This window comes from Lipotes vexillifer, unplaced genomic scaffold (genome assembly GCF_000442215.2).
Source record: "Lipotes vexillifer unplaced genomic scaffold, Lipotes_vexillifer_v1.1 scaffold233, whole genome shotgun sequence".
Lineage (NCBI taxonomy): Eukaryota > Metazoa > Chordata > Mammalia > Artiodactyla > Lipotidae > Lipotes > Lipotes vexillifer.
Window position 1 is genome coordinate 35,923 of NW_006790915.1, and position 15,430 is coordinate 51,352.

The window sequence follows — 15,430 nt, forward strand, 5'->3', positions numbered from 1 at the left end:
GGATTCTCAACCACTGCGCCACCAGGGAAGCCCGTTGCCTGTGCTTTTGGTGTCATATCCAAGAAATCATTGCTGGGCTTCCCTGGTGGTGCAGTGGTTGAGAGTCCGCCTGTTGATGCAGGGGACACGGGTTCGTGCCCCGGTCCGGGAAGATCCCACATGCCGCGGAGCGGCTGGGCCCGTGAGCCATGGCCGCTGGGCCTGTGTGTCTGGAGCCTGTGCTCTGCAGCGGGAGAGGCCACAACAGTGAGAGGCCCACGTACTGCGGGGGGAAAAAAAAAAGAAATCATTGCCAAATCCAAAATTATAATCCAAAATTATTTCCCGTATTCTTCTAAGTTTTATAGTTTTAGTTCTTACATTTAAGTCTTTGGTCCATAGTGAGCTAATTTTTTTATATGGTGTAAGGTAAGGGTGTGATTTTTGCATGCGGATATTTTTTACTCAGTACCATTTGTTGAATTTTTTTTTAAGCAGTTCTTTCTAGTCTGATTTTTGTTGCTTAGGGACAACTCTTCTAATTTTTTTCTTATAGTATCTTTGTAAGACCTAAATACTTTTTGTGATACTCACTTTTTTCAGAGATTAGTTTTCCTGAGTTTTAAGTAGATGTGTTTCAGAGGGGCTTTTCTAACTTCACTGTTATTTTGTGTAATATTCAGAAATGTAGCAGGTTGCTTTCTGGGGTTTCCTGGCTATGTTCCCCTACCTCATTTATATCTCTGCTTTGCCTTGTACCTATCTTGCCAATTTTGCTTTTTGTTCCCAGAAGTTTTTCTTCAATATGGAGTCCTGGAAGAGAGCCTTGGGAGATCAGTTTCAAAAGTTCATAGAAGTTAGCTTCAACCCTTTAAGCCTTATTCTAGGCCTCATGCATTCATCCACTTAATTGGACTTGACAAAATTTTTCCCAGGTTTAGCTGCTGTTATCAAATTGGCCTGCCATGGTTTCCAGTGAATGCCTGTTGGCTACTTTGAGTTTCTTCTGTTATCAAGTCCAGCACATGCCCCATTACTTCCCTTTCCTTATTGCATAGATGCTGATACTGTAGGTATTGTGGTTACAGTAGCCTGTTTTCTCCTCTCCCATTTGTATTTTGGGATTTCCTTGTTAAGTGGTTTGGTTATAAGCATCCATAGGCTCTTGGTTTTGCTATCTTGTTACTCTGATTTTCTGTGGAGATTTGGGTAAGCAAGGCGGAAGATCCATCAGAGAAAGTTTGATAGACATATGAAAGCATGTGATATTCTTGTTAGATTTTTTTTCAGATTGATTCTGAAAAGAGCTCAAAGGTTTAAAAAAAAGCTTTAAGGTTATTTTGAAACATGGTGCTCTATATGTCTAGTTACATATGTTGACTGATGGAATGTATTGACCATATCTTATACAAGTCTTTATAAAGTCTTCATGAAGCAGCTTTTTTCCCTCAAAATTAAATGATTGTAAAATATTCATACAATTCATACTTTTTTTCGTGCACACACACATACTTGTGTCTGCTAGTCTTGTTAGTTCATATGCTTCTTTGATGGCTTTAGCTTATTTGTCCCAGAACTAAGAAAGTATTTTATACAATTTGGTGATGTAGTAATTCTAAACTGAGTCTGGTCTATAGAATAGAGCAGATTTTTATGTTAACAAATATGCAGAGAGTGTTTGCATTAGCCAAGGCACACAAAGGTCTCTGTATGAAGACTGACTTTATGTAATTTATAAACTGATTTTGAAGGCATAACAATGATATTTTTAGTACCTAAAATTGTTTACAGTAATTTTTTTAAGTGAAAATCAGATTATATCACTATACATTCTACTATAAACATGTATACACATTCTAGGGAATGAGGAAAGTGATAGAAACATCCTTACCACCCCACAGCATTTGGGGGCATTAACTTAATACATTATACTTAAATATAAGTTGTGATTCTAGTTGTAAAGCTGGCATGTTAAGTACTCCATGTATGTCATATTTAAGGAAATAGATGTGATGTGAACTAATGGGCACAGGGTTTCTTTTGGGGGCGATGAAAATATACCTTAAATTCACCAGTTTAGAATGTGCAATTCAGTGGGTATATTTATAGAGTTATGCAGCCATTATCACAATCTAAGTGTATAGTACTTTCATCACCCCAAAAAGAAACCCCATGCCTATTAGCAGTTTGCTGATTTTTCTCCCCCCTCCCAATCCTGGACAACCATTCTGTCTCTGTAGATTTGCCTATTCTGGACATTGCATATAAATGGAATTATGCAATATGTGGTATTACACTTAGCATAATGTTTCCAAGATTCGCCCATGGTGTAGCATATATTAGCACTTCATTCCTTTTTACTGCTGAGTAACGTTCCATTCATTGTGTGGATATACCTCATTTTATTCATCCATTTATCAGTTTGTGGACATCTAGGTTGTTTCAAATTTTTTGCTATTGTGAATAATGCTGGTGTGAACGTTCTTGTGTAAGGTTTTATATGGAGTTAAGGTTATGTTTTCTCTTGGGTATATACCTGGGAGTGGAATTGCTGGATTGTATGGTAAACCTAGACCTCAATAATCTTAGGTAGCTTTTTTTTTTTAATATTTAATTTATTTATTTATTTATTTTGGCGGCACCGGGTCTTAGTTGTGGCACGTGGGATCTTCCTTGTGGCGTGAGGGATCTTTTAGTTGAGGCATGTGGACTTCTTAGTTGCTGCATGTGGACACTCAGTTGCAGCATGCATGCGGGATCTAGTTCCCTGACTAGAGATTGAACCCGGGCCCCCTGCATTGTGAGTGAGGAGTCTTACCCACAGAACCACCAGGGAAGTCCCTTGGATAGCTTTTTTATATGGTTATCCTAGTGAGTGTACAGTAGTATCTCGTGGTTTTGATTTGCATTTCCATAGTGATTAATGGTCTGGAGCATCTTTTCATGTGTGTGTTGGCTATTTGTATATGCTTAAGCCTTGAACAGTGCAGGGTTTAGGGACCCCACCCCCACACGCTAGGAAATATGCATAGAACTTTACAGTTGCCCTGCCCTGTGTATACAAGGTTCTACATCTGTGGATTCAACCCACTGCAGTTGGTAAGGCACTGTAGTATGTATTTATTGAAAAAAATCTAAGTTGTAGGACGTCTTAATATATTCTGGGTAATAATCGCTTATCAGAAAAATAATTTGGGAGTATTTTCTTCCATTCCATTGCTTGTCTTTTTCACATTCTTGATGGTGTCATTTGTAGCACATGTATCCAATTTATTAATATTTTTCTTTTGTCACTTGTGCTTTGGTATATCTAAGAAAGCATTGCCTGATCCAAAGTCATGAAGATTTATTGCTGTATTCTTACAGGAGTTATTTTAAATAGCTTTAGCTCTTACATTTTGGCCTGTGATCCATTTTCTGTTGCTTTTGGTTTGTGGTGTTAAAGAGGGAGGGATGGACTTCATTTTTTTGCATGTGATTATATGGTTGTCCCAGCACTATTAGGTGAAAAGACTGTTCGTTGAATTATCTTGACACTCTTGTTGAAAAATCAGTTGACCATAAATATAATGTTTATTTCTGAACTCTTTGTTCTATTCCACAACCTATATGTCTTTATGCATTACCACATAGTCTTGATTACTGTAGCTTGTAAGTTTTGAATTCAGGAAGTATGAGTCTTTCCAACTTTGTTCTTCTTTTTCAAGGTTGTTTTGGTTATTCTCTGTCCCTTGCATTTCCATATGAATTTTAGGATCAGCTGGTCAGTTTCTGCAAAAAAGAAGCTGGGATTTGGCAGGGATTGTGTGAATCTGTAGATCAATTTGGAGAATCAGGCCATCTTCACAGTATTAATTCTTCTATAATATTAGTTTTTGTTTGTTTAGCCATCTGAAGAAAAGTGGTTTTTTTAAAGTTTATGTGGTATGTTAGAATACATATGCAACGTTAATGTTCTTATTTCACAGTACTATGATTGTTTATTATGGGCTGGTGGGAGCTGAATATGTAAGGGAGAGTTGAACACCAACATTTGAAATGCTAAGGGTATTTTAAACTATAAATTGATTTTATTTTCATTTTTGTAACAAATTCATAATGATGAGGTACTCCTCAATAAATTTTAAAATGCCAAATTGTGTTAAGCATATTAAATGTATTTAAATATAATGTAATTACTCTGGAAATCAAGCCCTGTTCTCTTCATCAGTACTATTTTTCAGCAATACTGAATACTAGTATTTTTTCAGTCTTTATTAAGCCAGCTCTTTTTTAAATGTAACTAGATGTTCCAAATAACATCCAACCTGAAGATTTTTTTAAATTCTCAACATAAAATTTCTTACGTTGACAGTATTACACTCACACATAATTATATGGGTGGGAAACAGCTAAAATGCCAGAGTGAGTTAATGACATTTTCTGTAATACTGAAATGCCAGCCTTTTCAGTGCAGTAAAATTAAGGGTTTAAACCCCTTTTTAACATTGTACTGGAATTTTGGTTTAATTTGTTGAAGCTTGGTGATCTTTCTTAGTAACAAATGGACATTTTGACCTATTCCATTTTCTTCTTTGTTGGGGGGGCTGTTTTTCTTCATATCTAAGTTTTTACTTTACTTTTCCTGTTCTGGGATCCTCTTTCTATGAGTCTTTGCTGAAGTTATACCATTACCACTTTTCCTTAACTATAGCCATAGGGAAGTGAGTTCCAGATTCAGACTGTGGTATTATCTAGAACTAGCTGGATATTTATTAATGAAGCGTCTTCAAGGCACAGAAAATTGTTACTCCTATTCTTAAGGGACAGGAAGTGTTGGGGCAGTTAAGGGACAAGGCAGAAATGGCCTCACCAGCCTGTAGGACCTAAAGATGAAACCTAAGAAAAGATTAGAAAAAGCTTGTTGATGATGTATTAGCAAATAGAAAGCAGACTTAGAGGTCTTTGCTTCTGTTAGGGCATTTTTGCATTAGGAGATTTAAAGTTGAAGAGTAATAAAACAGCTGTGGCTAGTTCTTAAATAAAAAATGTATACACAGTGTATGCAGAAAATTAACTACTAAAAGAATAAAGACCAGAATGATTTATTTGAAACTGATTTTGATGTAGCCATTTTCAGTGACTTAGAAATCACCCAAGCTTTTTGTTACTGCAAACTGACCTTGCCTCCAACTATCAAGGTTGAAGCCAGCAATGGAGAGTGAAGAATGTCAGCAGTGAGGGCATCATGAGCAGAAGGGGGAGACAGCGGCCAGGAGTGGGCAGGAGGAGAAAGATGGAGAAGGAAGGGAGTCAGATCAAGAGGTAGGAATGGAAACATACAAAGGAATAGAATAAGAGAAGAATGTAAAAACAGCTGGAGGGAGAAGGGAAGAGAGGAGTACAAGTGTAATCATTGAAGTAAAGTCAGGTGTCATCATTTCAGTGTTTGAATCTGCTTATTAGTTAGGACTACAATGAATCCTTTAAAGAATTGAGTTTAACCGTGGAAGAAAGAAGGTGAGCAAGAAAGAAGGGAATTTTAATGAGCATGTTAAATCACTTTTTAAATTTAAGATCAACCCTAAAAATACACAACTGTTGTTTCATTTTGCAGCATAGTAATAATAATATTTGAGTCATATTACAATGGGGCACTATTCTAAGTGCTTTACATATATTGATTCATTTAATCCTTACCACAACTTAATAAGCAGATACTATTTCTCCCATTTTACAGATGCGGAAACTGAGCCACAAAGAGAATAAGTAATTTGCCTAGGCTAGTCAGATAACAGAGCCAGGATTCCACTGAGGCAGTCTGACTACTGTGCTACAGCTGGCTTCATCACCTCTACCTCCCCCTCTCCATCATTTGTATGGTATATTTCTGTAGAAATTTGTCTTGTTTTGAGAATGTAATATACCCTTGAAATAGTTGTACATCTGCTAGAGTGACAAACTGTGGACACTATTTAAAGATCAGTTTTTCTTCCCTTTAGTTACAGTAACTTGAGAAAGTTTATTAAACTCAGTACCAGAACACAAAAGATGAATAGTGCATGGTCCCTGTCCCCAGTGAACTGAGTCTCCGTTTGTAATTGGTCATTTGAACCATCCAAATGTCTACTCCAATATTGGTGTGAATTCTTTTACTTTGAACCAAGTTTGCTAATGAATGTTTGTTGCCTTCAGAAGTATGCTCACCTTTAAAAGCCACCGACCAACTAGAAGTATTGTCGTTACTTAAAGGTTTTTGAGTTATTTTTGTTTTAATAAGCTACACAACAAAGTCAGCTTTTCATAGAAAAAGCAGTGGTACCTAGTTTGATTACCTTCCTTAGTCATCCTTAAAATTAAAGCCTCGCATGGATATTCACAAAGTATCTAAAAAGGTGTTTTGTTTTGTTTTGTTTTTACAGCCCTGATGGAGTAAGATGTTTGCAGGCAGTAGAGGAGGAAATGTGAATGGAGGTAGTGGATTTCACCAGGAACTTTGGAAGAGTGTTGGGTATTAGTTGCACTGGAGGAGGATGAGAATTGAGCCCTATTTAGAGGGAGAACAGAAAGACTTCTGTGAGGAGTGTGGGTAAATAAACCAGGAACCTATCCTGAAGATCATTGCTTAGCTCCTTGAATACTTAATTTTTAAAACTTTCTTGTAGAATTTTAGAATCATTCACTAGCACGCATATTTTGTGTCCATTGAGACTGTCTTCTAAGGAGAAGAGCTATGTGGTTTGAAAGTGCTTCTTGATATTGAGGTTTACAAAAAGTCTGAAGAGGATGGAGCTGTGACTGGGAGTCCTAAGAGATTTTACCAAGAAAAACTCATTGGAGACTTTTAGAAGTGCCCTTTAGGCAAGTAAGAGAAATTTTGGATTATCTGGTGTTAGGAAGACAGTTTAAATATTAAGTTCAGTCTAATTTGACTTTTCATTTGAGCCTGTATTGCTTCACTGTTTGACAAAGAGTTCCAGCATTTGAGGTTGACTTAGCCATTTCCCTCTTAGACATGAACGAGATAATAAATGAGAGATTGTGGGAAACTGAGAGTATCTTCATTTTATTGAGTGTTTCTTGCATTTCTTACCTTGGCATTGGCTCTTAGATTTTTTGTTGTGACATTTGGAATACTCTGAACTTAATATTGTGCCTTTATATTAATATGTGGATTATCCACATGTCATTCATTAGGCAGGCATTTTGAACAGCAGCTCACAATGCTGGATAATGGGAACACGAATGAATAAATAGTCTCTGTGTTCAAGCTGCTTCTAGACTGGTAGGGCAGACAAAATTAATAAACCCCAAGTTAGAGTACAGTGTAAGTACAATGATCGAGGAATACACCATTCGCTATTGAATAAAGAAGAGCAATTAGCTCTGACTTGGGAATTTTACCTTGGGTGGGTGTGATCTTTTGAGGCAAGCTGTTAAATAGAAAAGGAATTAATCAAACAGACTAGGTAGCAGTGGTAAGAAATTTTCAGTATGTAGACAGAATGACAGAACAGATAGAAGATAATTGTCCACTCTCAGTTATCTTACACTTTCTACATCTCAGGGACGCCCCCCTGCCCTGGATGACTGCCAGATAACTGGTATTTCAAGAATATTGACTAATTTTGGTATTGCTTAATTAAATCTGTTGTAAAGAATAACAGTTTAGTCTATATTTATGAAAACTAAGAATAACTTGCTTTTCTGAGCATTCTCAATTTTTTAAACCATTTCCTGTTGTAATTTTAAGAGACTGAAATAAATTGAAAGTCCAAGATGGAATTATTCAGTCTATTTAAGGTAACATTATTGCTGGTTGTTTGTAGCCAAACTCACTTAATTTTAGGTATGTTTTAAAGATTTATACACAGGAAGAGAACTTCGTGAAGTCATTTTTACTCCATTGACTTATCTGCAAATGCAGTTGGACTAGAGAAGGCCCCTTTCAGATCCAAAATCCAGTGATTAAATTTTATATCTCAAGAATGATATTTATAAGTTGTTTTAAAAGCTATCAGAAGAAAGATCCACCTCCCCTGTATCAAATATTCTCCTTATGTTAACTACACAAATCATGTAGCTTGATTTATGCCCCCCTCTCTCCTCCCCTCCTTCTTTTGGCATTGTTTCTGTATAGTGATTGATAACCCCTCAGATGCACTTAGACTCAGATATTCATCTCTTGAAAAATAATGTACCTGAATCTTGACGTTTAGAAATTATCTTTTCATGACAAATTTTTTGTATTTATTCCTAGAATGTTATTTGAACTTAAATTATGCCAGTTTTCTGAGTCAGCAATTATTTGGTTTACTACTAAGTTTTTGGATAAATATTTGCTCAAAATTGGTGTTCTCTTAGTCAGTATCTTTATAGTGCAATGTTCTTATGTTTCTATCCCAAGAACATAACTTACTAAAGCTAAAAAAAAAAAAAAAAAAGTTAATTTTTTCATCTCCAGTTAGAAAGGTTTCTACTCTATTGGTTTGTCTTATTACATGTTTATATTCCCTGGTTTTTTAGCTACTTTTAATATTGCTGTATTGAAGTAATAGAGATATTAGGGAGCAGAATCCTCTTATTTTGCCTTGTAGATTCTTGTTCTTTTTCTCTCTTAAGCAAGATTGTATAGCTCTTAGCCACAAAATGAAGCATTGATTAAAAGAATCCTAGTAAGTGGTGACTGCCTCAAAGGAGGGAAAATCTGGGTATACTTTACCCACTTTTCTTTTTTCTTTCTTTCTTTTTTTTTTTTAAAGCTTTGGCTTCATTATTTTGCTTGAGTTTTTTCCTTTACCTCCACAATGTGCGTTAATATTATTTAAACTCTCGTTTAGCTAAAGTGTAAGTCTTTTTCCTTTTAGAATTCTACTTGCAAAACAAGTAAAACAGATTTTATAGACTGAGGTAACTAGTTCTATCTAATGAATAACTTAAAAAATTTAATCTCGTCATAGCCCAACTTCAGTTCATACTATTGATATTGCATTCCTTTTTTGCATGCCCCCTCCCTTAGAAAGTAGAAGGTGTTTCCAAAATTTGTTTTTAGATCACCAAATTTTATCTTTTCCACAGATAATATCACCTACTGCATTATTTTTGGCTGCAAAAGTAGAAGAACAGGCTCGAAAACTTGAACATGTTATCAAAGTAGCACATGCTTGTCTTCATCCCCTAGAGCCACTGCTGGATACTAAATGTGATGTATGTAAAAATTGGGTGTTTTGCGTTTTGAAACCTTTTCATTATTTAGATTTAATAAAAATACAATTCGATTAGTGTTGCCTTCCAGTGCTGCTTATTACTCTTACGACTTAGGAATGTAATACCAGGAAGTGATTTGACAGAAACATATTTCCTGTTATGTTCATGAATTTCATTGTCATTCTGCATCATGTAAAGCTTTGATTCAAAGGTACTTTTTAAGTGTTTCACATGTTGTTTATCCTCACAGCAAACCTGTGATATATGTAGAGGGTATATCATATCACTTTCATCGTTTGGGTGTATTTAAAACCAGAGATATATAATTCTCTTAAATTGTCGGCAAATGAGGGAATAGAAAAACCTCTGGATTTATCTCTAGACCAGTAATTACTCTTTTTATAGAAGTGTTCCTTTATTAATGCGTGTATGCTACTACTATTCTCTGACACATAAAGATTTATTTTACCATGCTTTCATGAGTGTCATTTTGAAATTATTTTTGTTTCCCTAAAGAGTAATACTGGTTTACAGGCAGCTTGTTCATCACCAATGTTTCAATAGACCTTGTTTGAAAACACCATTTTAAAATGTTCTGACATCTTAAAACAGAAGCTAGCATTTTGGGCCTTTGAAATCCTTTTTCTAGCACTCCTAAGTGAGTTGCTTTATCAGGAACTGTTAACTACTGAATGACTACCAGACTGTATTAATTCAGTTTGATTTGGATCAAGTTTAAGGTCCAAATTAAATATATCTGATTTTATTAATGACAGGTTTTATCCTACATGTTGGCTTTAAGGGACTAAAATATTAATGTAGCTATTCAATAATAGAGAATGTATGATTATTTAAAGTTACTTCTTATAGTTTCTATTAACTTTACAAATTCAGAATTATTTCTTGTGAATGCTTAGGGTATTGTTCAAATAATAGAAAAATCTATGTTTTAAAATTCGGCTCAGTGATCTCAAAATGGGCATAAATAAAATTAAAGGTGCTTTCACTCTAAGTTTAGCAATATGTCCTTAGAAATGAATATTTATATAGTTTTCTTATCACCTTAGTCAGTTGCCATGATATAAGAATGAGATGGCAGGGAAGTTTTCATACCTTTTATTCCCCGAGTAATTACATTAGGGCAATGATTTATTGAAGTTGAGGGAGAAGATCGTCTGTTTTTGTCCCCACAGGTGTATGGTTCATTGTTTTGGTATTTTATAGCTAAAATTTTTTCTTTTAATCTAGGGGTTTGAGGGATTGTTTTATTTTGTCTTTTCTGAAGAGAGGAATTTAATTCTAAAAAATAACGCACTGACCTACTGTGACAGTCAAGGAATTACTACATGAAATATCCTAGAGTGAGTTGATAAATCCTTTTCTTCAAAGGCCAGTTCGAACTTAATCTTACTTGGGTTGGTGCTTCCTGTCCTTAATGAGTCTTGAAGCACCAATTCCTAGGTAAAGTTTTACATTACAGACTGGAGATGTCTTTTTTCAATTAACCTACCCCCTTTCATATTATTATTTTTAGATTGGTTTTTGTTTTGTTTTGCTTTGTTTACATTTCCTGTATTAGAAGTAATTGAATTTAGAGTTTCCTGTATTAGAAGTAATTGAATTTAGAATTATCACAGAAAATAGGCTTTCTCTATCACCCTCAGTTTTATTTTCTTCATATTTCCAAACTACCTTGTAGTAGTTTGTAATGAATCTATAATACTCATGAGATTTAACAGTCCCATAGTCTAGTAGTGTTATGTTTATTAAGCATTTTAATATTATTATTTTTACCTGGCAGGCTTACCTTCAGCAGACTCAAGAACTGGTTTTACTTGAAACCATAATGCTACAAACCCTAGGTATGTACTTATGTCAGGTATTATTTGTGTGTGTGTTCTTCAGTGCAGTATTCTAAATAAAGGAAAAGATTTCTGGAGTAATTTTATCATTGAAGAAAGTTTCATTTGAAAATAAAGTTTGATGCCAGAATAGTATTGCCTGGTTCTAAGGAAGCCATTTTTTAAAATTTAACTTTGTTTAGCATTTAATTGAATGGCAAACATAGCCTTCGGTGTGATTTCTTATATTTTCAGATAGTTGAGACACTGTGCTTCATTTTGGATTTTCATTAGGGAATAAAATGGTCCTTTAGGGCTGTGGTGTATGACTCTAATATGTATAAACATACATGGCAGTCCTGCTGTACTAGAGCTTATGAATTTATCACATCATTTTATTGTATTTTTTAAAATATTTATTCGGTTGCCCTGGGTCTTAGTTGGGGCAGGTGGGCTCCTTAGTTGAGGCAGGCGGGCTCCTTAGTTGTGGCACGTGGGCTCCTTAGTTGTGGCATGCGAACTCTTAGTTGCAGCACGCATGTGGGATCTAGTTCCCTGACCAGGGATGGAACCCAGGCCCCCTGCATTGGGAGCATGGAGTCTTATCCGCTGTGCCACTAGAGAAGTCCCTATCACATCATTTAAATGTGACATAGTAGTTATTTAAATGTTGATCGTCCTTGTCTAAAAGTTATATTGTCTGCAAGGTTTGTGCAACTTAAGTATCTGTAAAAATTGTTTATTCTAATCTTTTACTTTACTCATGAGGAAATTGAGCCCTAAGCAGGTTTTGACTGTGTACAGTCATATATTACTTCTGGAAGAACCTAGCAGGGTGTAGTGGGAAGAACATAGGCTTTATGGAGATCTGCGCTTAAATGTGTAAGCCTCTTTACTTGCTTTCTAAACTTGGTCAGAGTTCCTTTACCTTTCGTACCTCCATCCTGTATGTGCAAGGTGGAATAATAATGTAGCTATAACATTGTGACTTTGAATTTGAAAGATTGTTGTGTTTTGTTTTGTTTTTTTGCTGTACGCGGGCCTCTCACTGTTGTGGCCTCTCCCGTTGCGGAGCACAGGCTCCGGACGCGCAGGCTCAGCGGCCATGGCTCACGGGCCCAGCCGCTCTGCGGCATGTGGGATCTTCCCGGACCGGGGCACGAACCCATGTCCCCTGCATCGGCAGGCGGACTCTAAACCACTGCGCCACCAGGGAAGCCCGAAAGATTGGTTTTTTAAAAAATTGCCACATAGTGTTTCATAAATAATCATTATTTATTATGGTAGTTATTTTTATCTTATTTGTACTCCATTCCCAAATGTTGAATAGAAGTCTAATAATCATAGCTTTCCATCATGACAGATTCATTTTATTACAAAAGTAGGTTGTTTGAAACACATATAACTTGTTGAAAGTTTTTATAATATAAAGATATAAAAATAAAAGTGAGAATATTTTTATGCCCTCCAAATCCAATTATTTAGCATGTTACCATTTTATTATATAAATATGAAATTTTACAGATAATGAAAGTTGAAGGAAAATAACATTTTAAAATAGTTATTTTATCATATGAAATCAATGTATCGTATTCATATTGTTGATGACAGATTCTTAAACACAGAGAATGAATAGCATTATTTTAAGGGGAGCATTAGAATTTACAAGATATAACAATGGCTTTTGTTAAAGTGCGATTTTGCAGGTTTAATAACAGTAGAAATATGAAGAGACCACACAATAACTTTATAAATCCAGATAATCTGTTTATTAGGATGTTATTCCTTTACTACTGCTGAAGGCACCACACAACGACCTCCACTTAAAAAAAAAAAGGAAACGGAAAAACCCTGCCCTACCTAAGGGGTTGACTGGACATGATAGCTTTTCAATATGTTGTCTTTGGTTTTAGAAACAGTGATTTAATCTTGAGGCCTATAAGGTTCACTTGCCTTAACAATTTTATTTTTATTAGTAATGAAATGTAGTTATAAGCTAACTGAAACCCATTGATCTAAGGTACAGTGAGAAAATAAGAGGATCATATTTAAAAGGTCATTTCTCCCACTGTGGCCCAAAGGTTATATTTATGAAAAATGTTCTTTTCACATATTCTGAAAGAGTTGGAATATATTTAAGAAATATGTTACATAGTTGAATTCCCTGCTTAAACTGTGGGGCAAGCTTAATAATTGTATTTGTCATGATTTTAGTTTGTTTTTAACTTGAGGATAGTCTCAAACTAATTGTAATTGAGAATTTTGAATACATATTACTTATCTCTAAATAACTTTGTCAGTTTTCATAATTGGAACACTATTTTTGAGAAGATATTATTTCTTATGATTGGGGGTATAATAAACATGTCAGTGATGAGAAACTTGGTCTTTGAGTTTTTTTAATAATTAAAAATATACGTTTATGGTTATGAGTGGCATTTCTCAGGCAAGTATTATAGTGGTAAGTGATTGGGAAAAAAAGTGCTTTTCATTTCAGGTTTTGAGATCACCATTGAACACCCACACACAGATGTGGTGAAATGTACCCAGTTAGTAAGAGGTAAGTGAAACTTTTAAGTTAAGTTTTAATGCTTTTTATTGTCTATAATTGATAATTGAATGCTATTTTGTTCTTCTAGCCTTTTCTTGAGTTTTATTAAAATGGCAGAAATGTCATTTTGAAGCATTATTTTTCAGTGTTCTACAGCTGCCTATTCATCTACTTCTAGTTTTGGTTCTTCCTGGTGAATTAGCTTCCTTTAACTTTAGGTGAGAGTCTTGTTTCCCAAAAAGTTAGAGGGCTTCCAAATATTAGGACTCTTTCTACTTCCCCATTGGGCTATGCCCATCCCAATTCAGGTAGTATTTAAGATGTAGGCCAAATTTAACATATAGGTGCAGAAAATAGTATTAATTTCCAATTTATGTCAAACTTTGACTTCCTGAAAAGTGATTACGGTTTAAGAATTGGGAGGTCAGCTTCAAATCTTTCAGGTAAAAATTGCCTTTCTTAGCGGATTTGTCGTTTTGGGAAATGTTTTGCCCATGTTTGTTTGAACAGAATTGATTTAATACATTTTTCAAAGTTCTTAAGCATTACTAAAAATGGTTTCCTTTTTGTGTATAATGAGGAAATTATTATATAGCATGATATATAACAGCATGTGATGTACTTATTAAACCTTTTATAAACAGGAGTACAAAGTTTTTGTATTGTTTTCTTTACTCCTTATAAAGCATGTGGTATATATTTTTCTACTCTTGTTAATGAATCCTGTGTGTGTATCATTGTATCTCTAGAAATAATTTTTCACACAGATGCATGCAGTACTACTACTTTCCTGTTTACCATGTGAAGTGTTACACACTAATAGCAACCACTTGGAACCTTTAGTGTGCCTTTTTCTGATACTTCTTTTTGAAAATGAAATTTTGCAGTTTCATTCCTTTACCACCAGACTTGTTTAGGTTTATTCTGAACAAAATGGGTAAGACTTTTGAAGGCCTTGAATCTAGTGTTTACCTAACTGTTCTCTTATTCATTCTAAATTGAATTCACTTTATACTTAGGTTAAGGTTTTATTACTATGCTAATGGCTACATATAAAAACACACAAACCTGTTATCTGGTACCACAGTTGTCATTGTTAAGAAATGGACTAATAAAAATCCCATTTATATTTTTTTAATCCTAAAAGCAAATGTTATCATTTATAAACTAAACTAGAACATATTTAATTTTGTTTTCTATTCTTCATGGTTATATATTTTATAGCACTTTCTCATCCTCAGCATTACAGTGTAGTATAGAATTGTATAGATAACTATTGTAGATGTTGGATTAAGAAATAGAGCTTTAGAGAATTTCTGTTTTCCTGAAAAGTTGAAAGGGTAAGCTGTTTTGTTTAAATAATGGAGAGCCATATAATTTGCCTTAAGTTGAGATTAGTAAAGAAAGATGTTGAAGATATTAAATGTAGGTTAAAAAATATGTATGTGTATGTGCATATACACACACACACACTCTTAGTAGGAAATGAAACTGAATTTTCAACTTAGTATTGTGAAATTTGAGTCAGCTTCTCTTAAATCCTGTCTAAAGAAGCTAGAGACATTAAAGTCCATTTATTTTGCAAAATTGAATAGTAGAATTTAAACATTTACAAAAACTATGAATTTGATATATCATGCAAAGCAAAATATTTAAATCTGATTTTTTTGTTGTTGTTAATGTTTAAAATGTGACCAATTCTTAAATTTTAGTATGACTCTCATATGTGTTTAACATCATTTTGTCTGACTAACATTTCAAGTAACTATAATTTGCATCTTACTGCATTTTTAAAATGTTCTTTCGTGTTTGGTATATTTTTTTCCCTTTGCCCCTAAAACCACTTTCAGCTAACAAAAGAACATTTTCCCTA

General features: G+C 34.6%; 1 protein-coding gene across 1 annotated transcript in view; it reads left to right on the top strand.

Annotated features, from left to right (window-relative positions):
• The window catches only part of CCNT2 (cyclin T2), a 48,070-nt gene that overhangs the window by 20,106 nt on the left and 12,534 nt on the right, over positions 1-15,430 (top strand). The window contains 3 exon segments of the mRNA XM_007472025.1: positions 9,037-9,165; positions 10,967-11,027; positions 13,504-13,566. Coding sequence (XP_007472087.1) covers positions 9,037-9,165; positions 10,967-11,027; positions 13,504-13,566 — 253 coding nt within the window.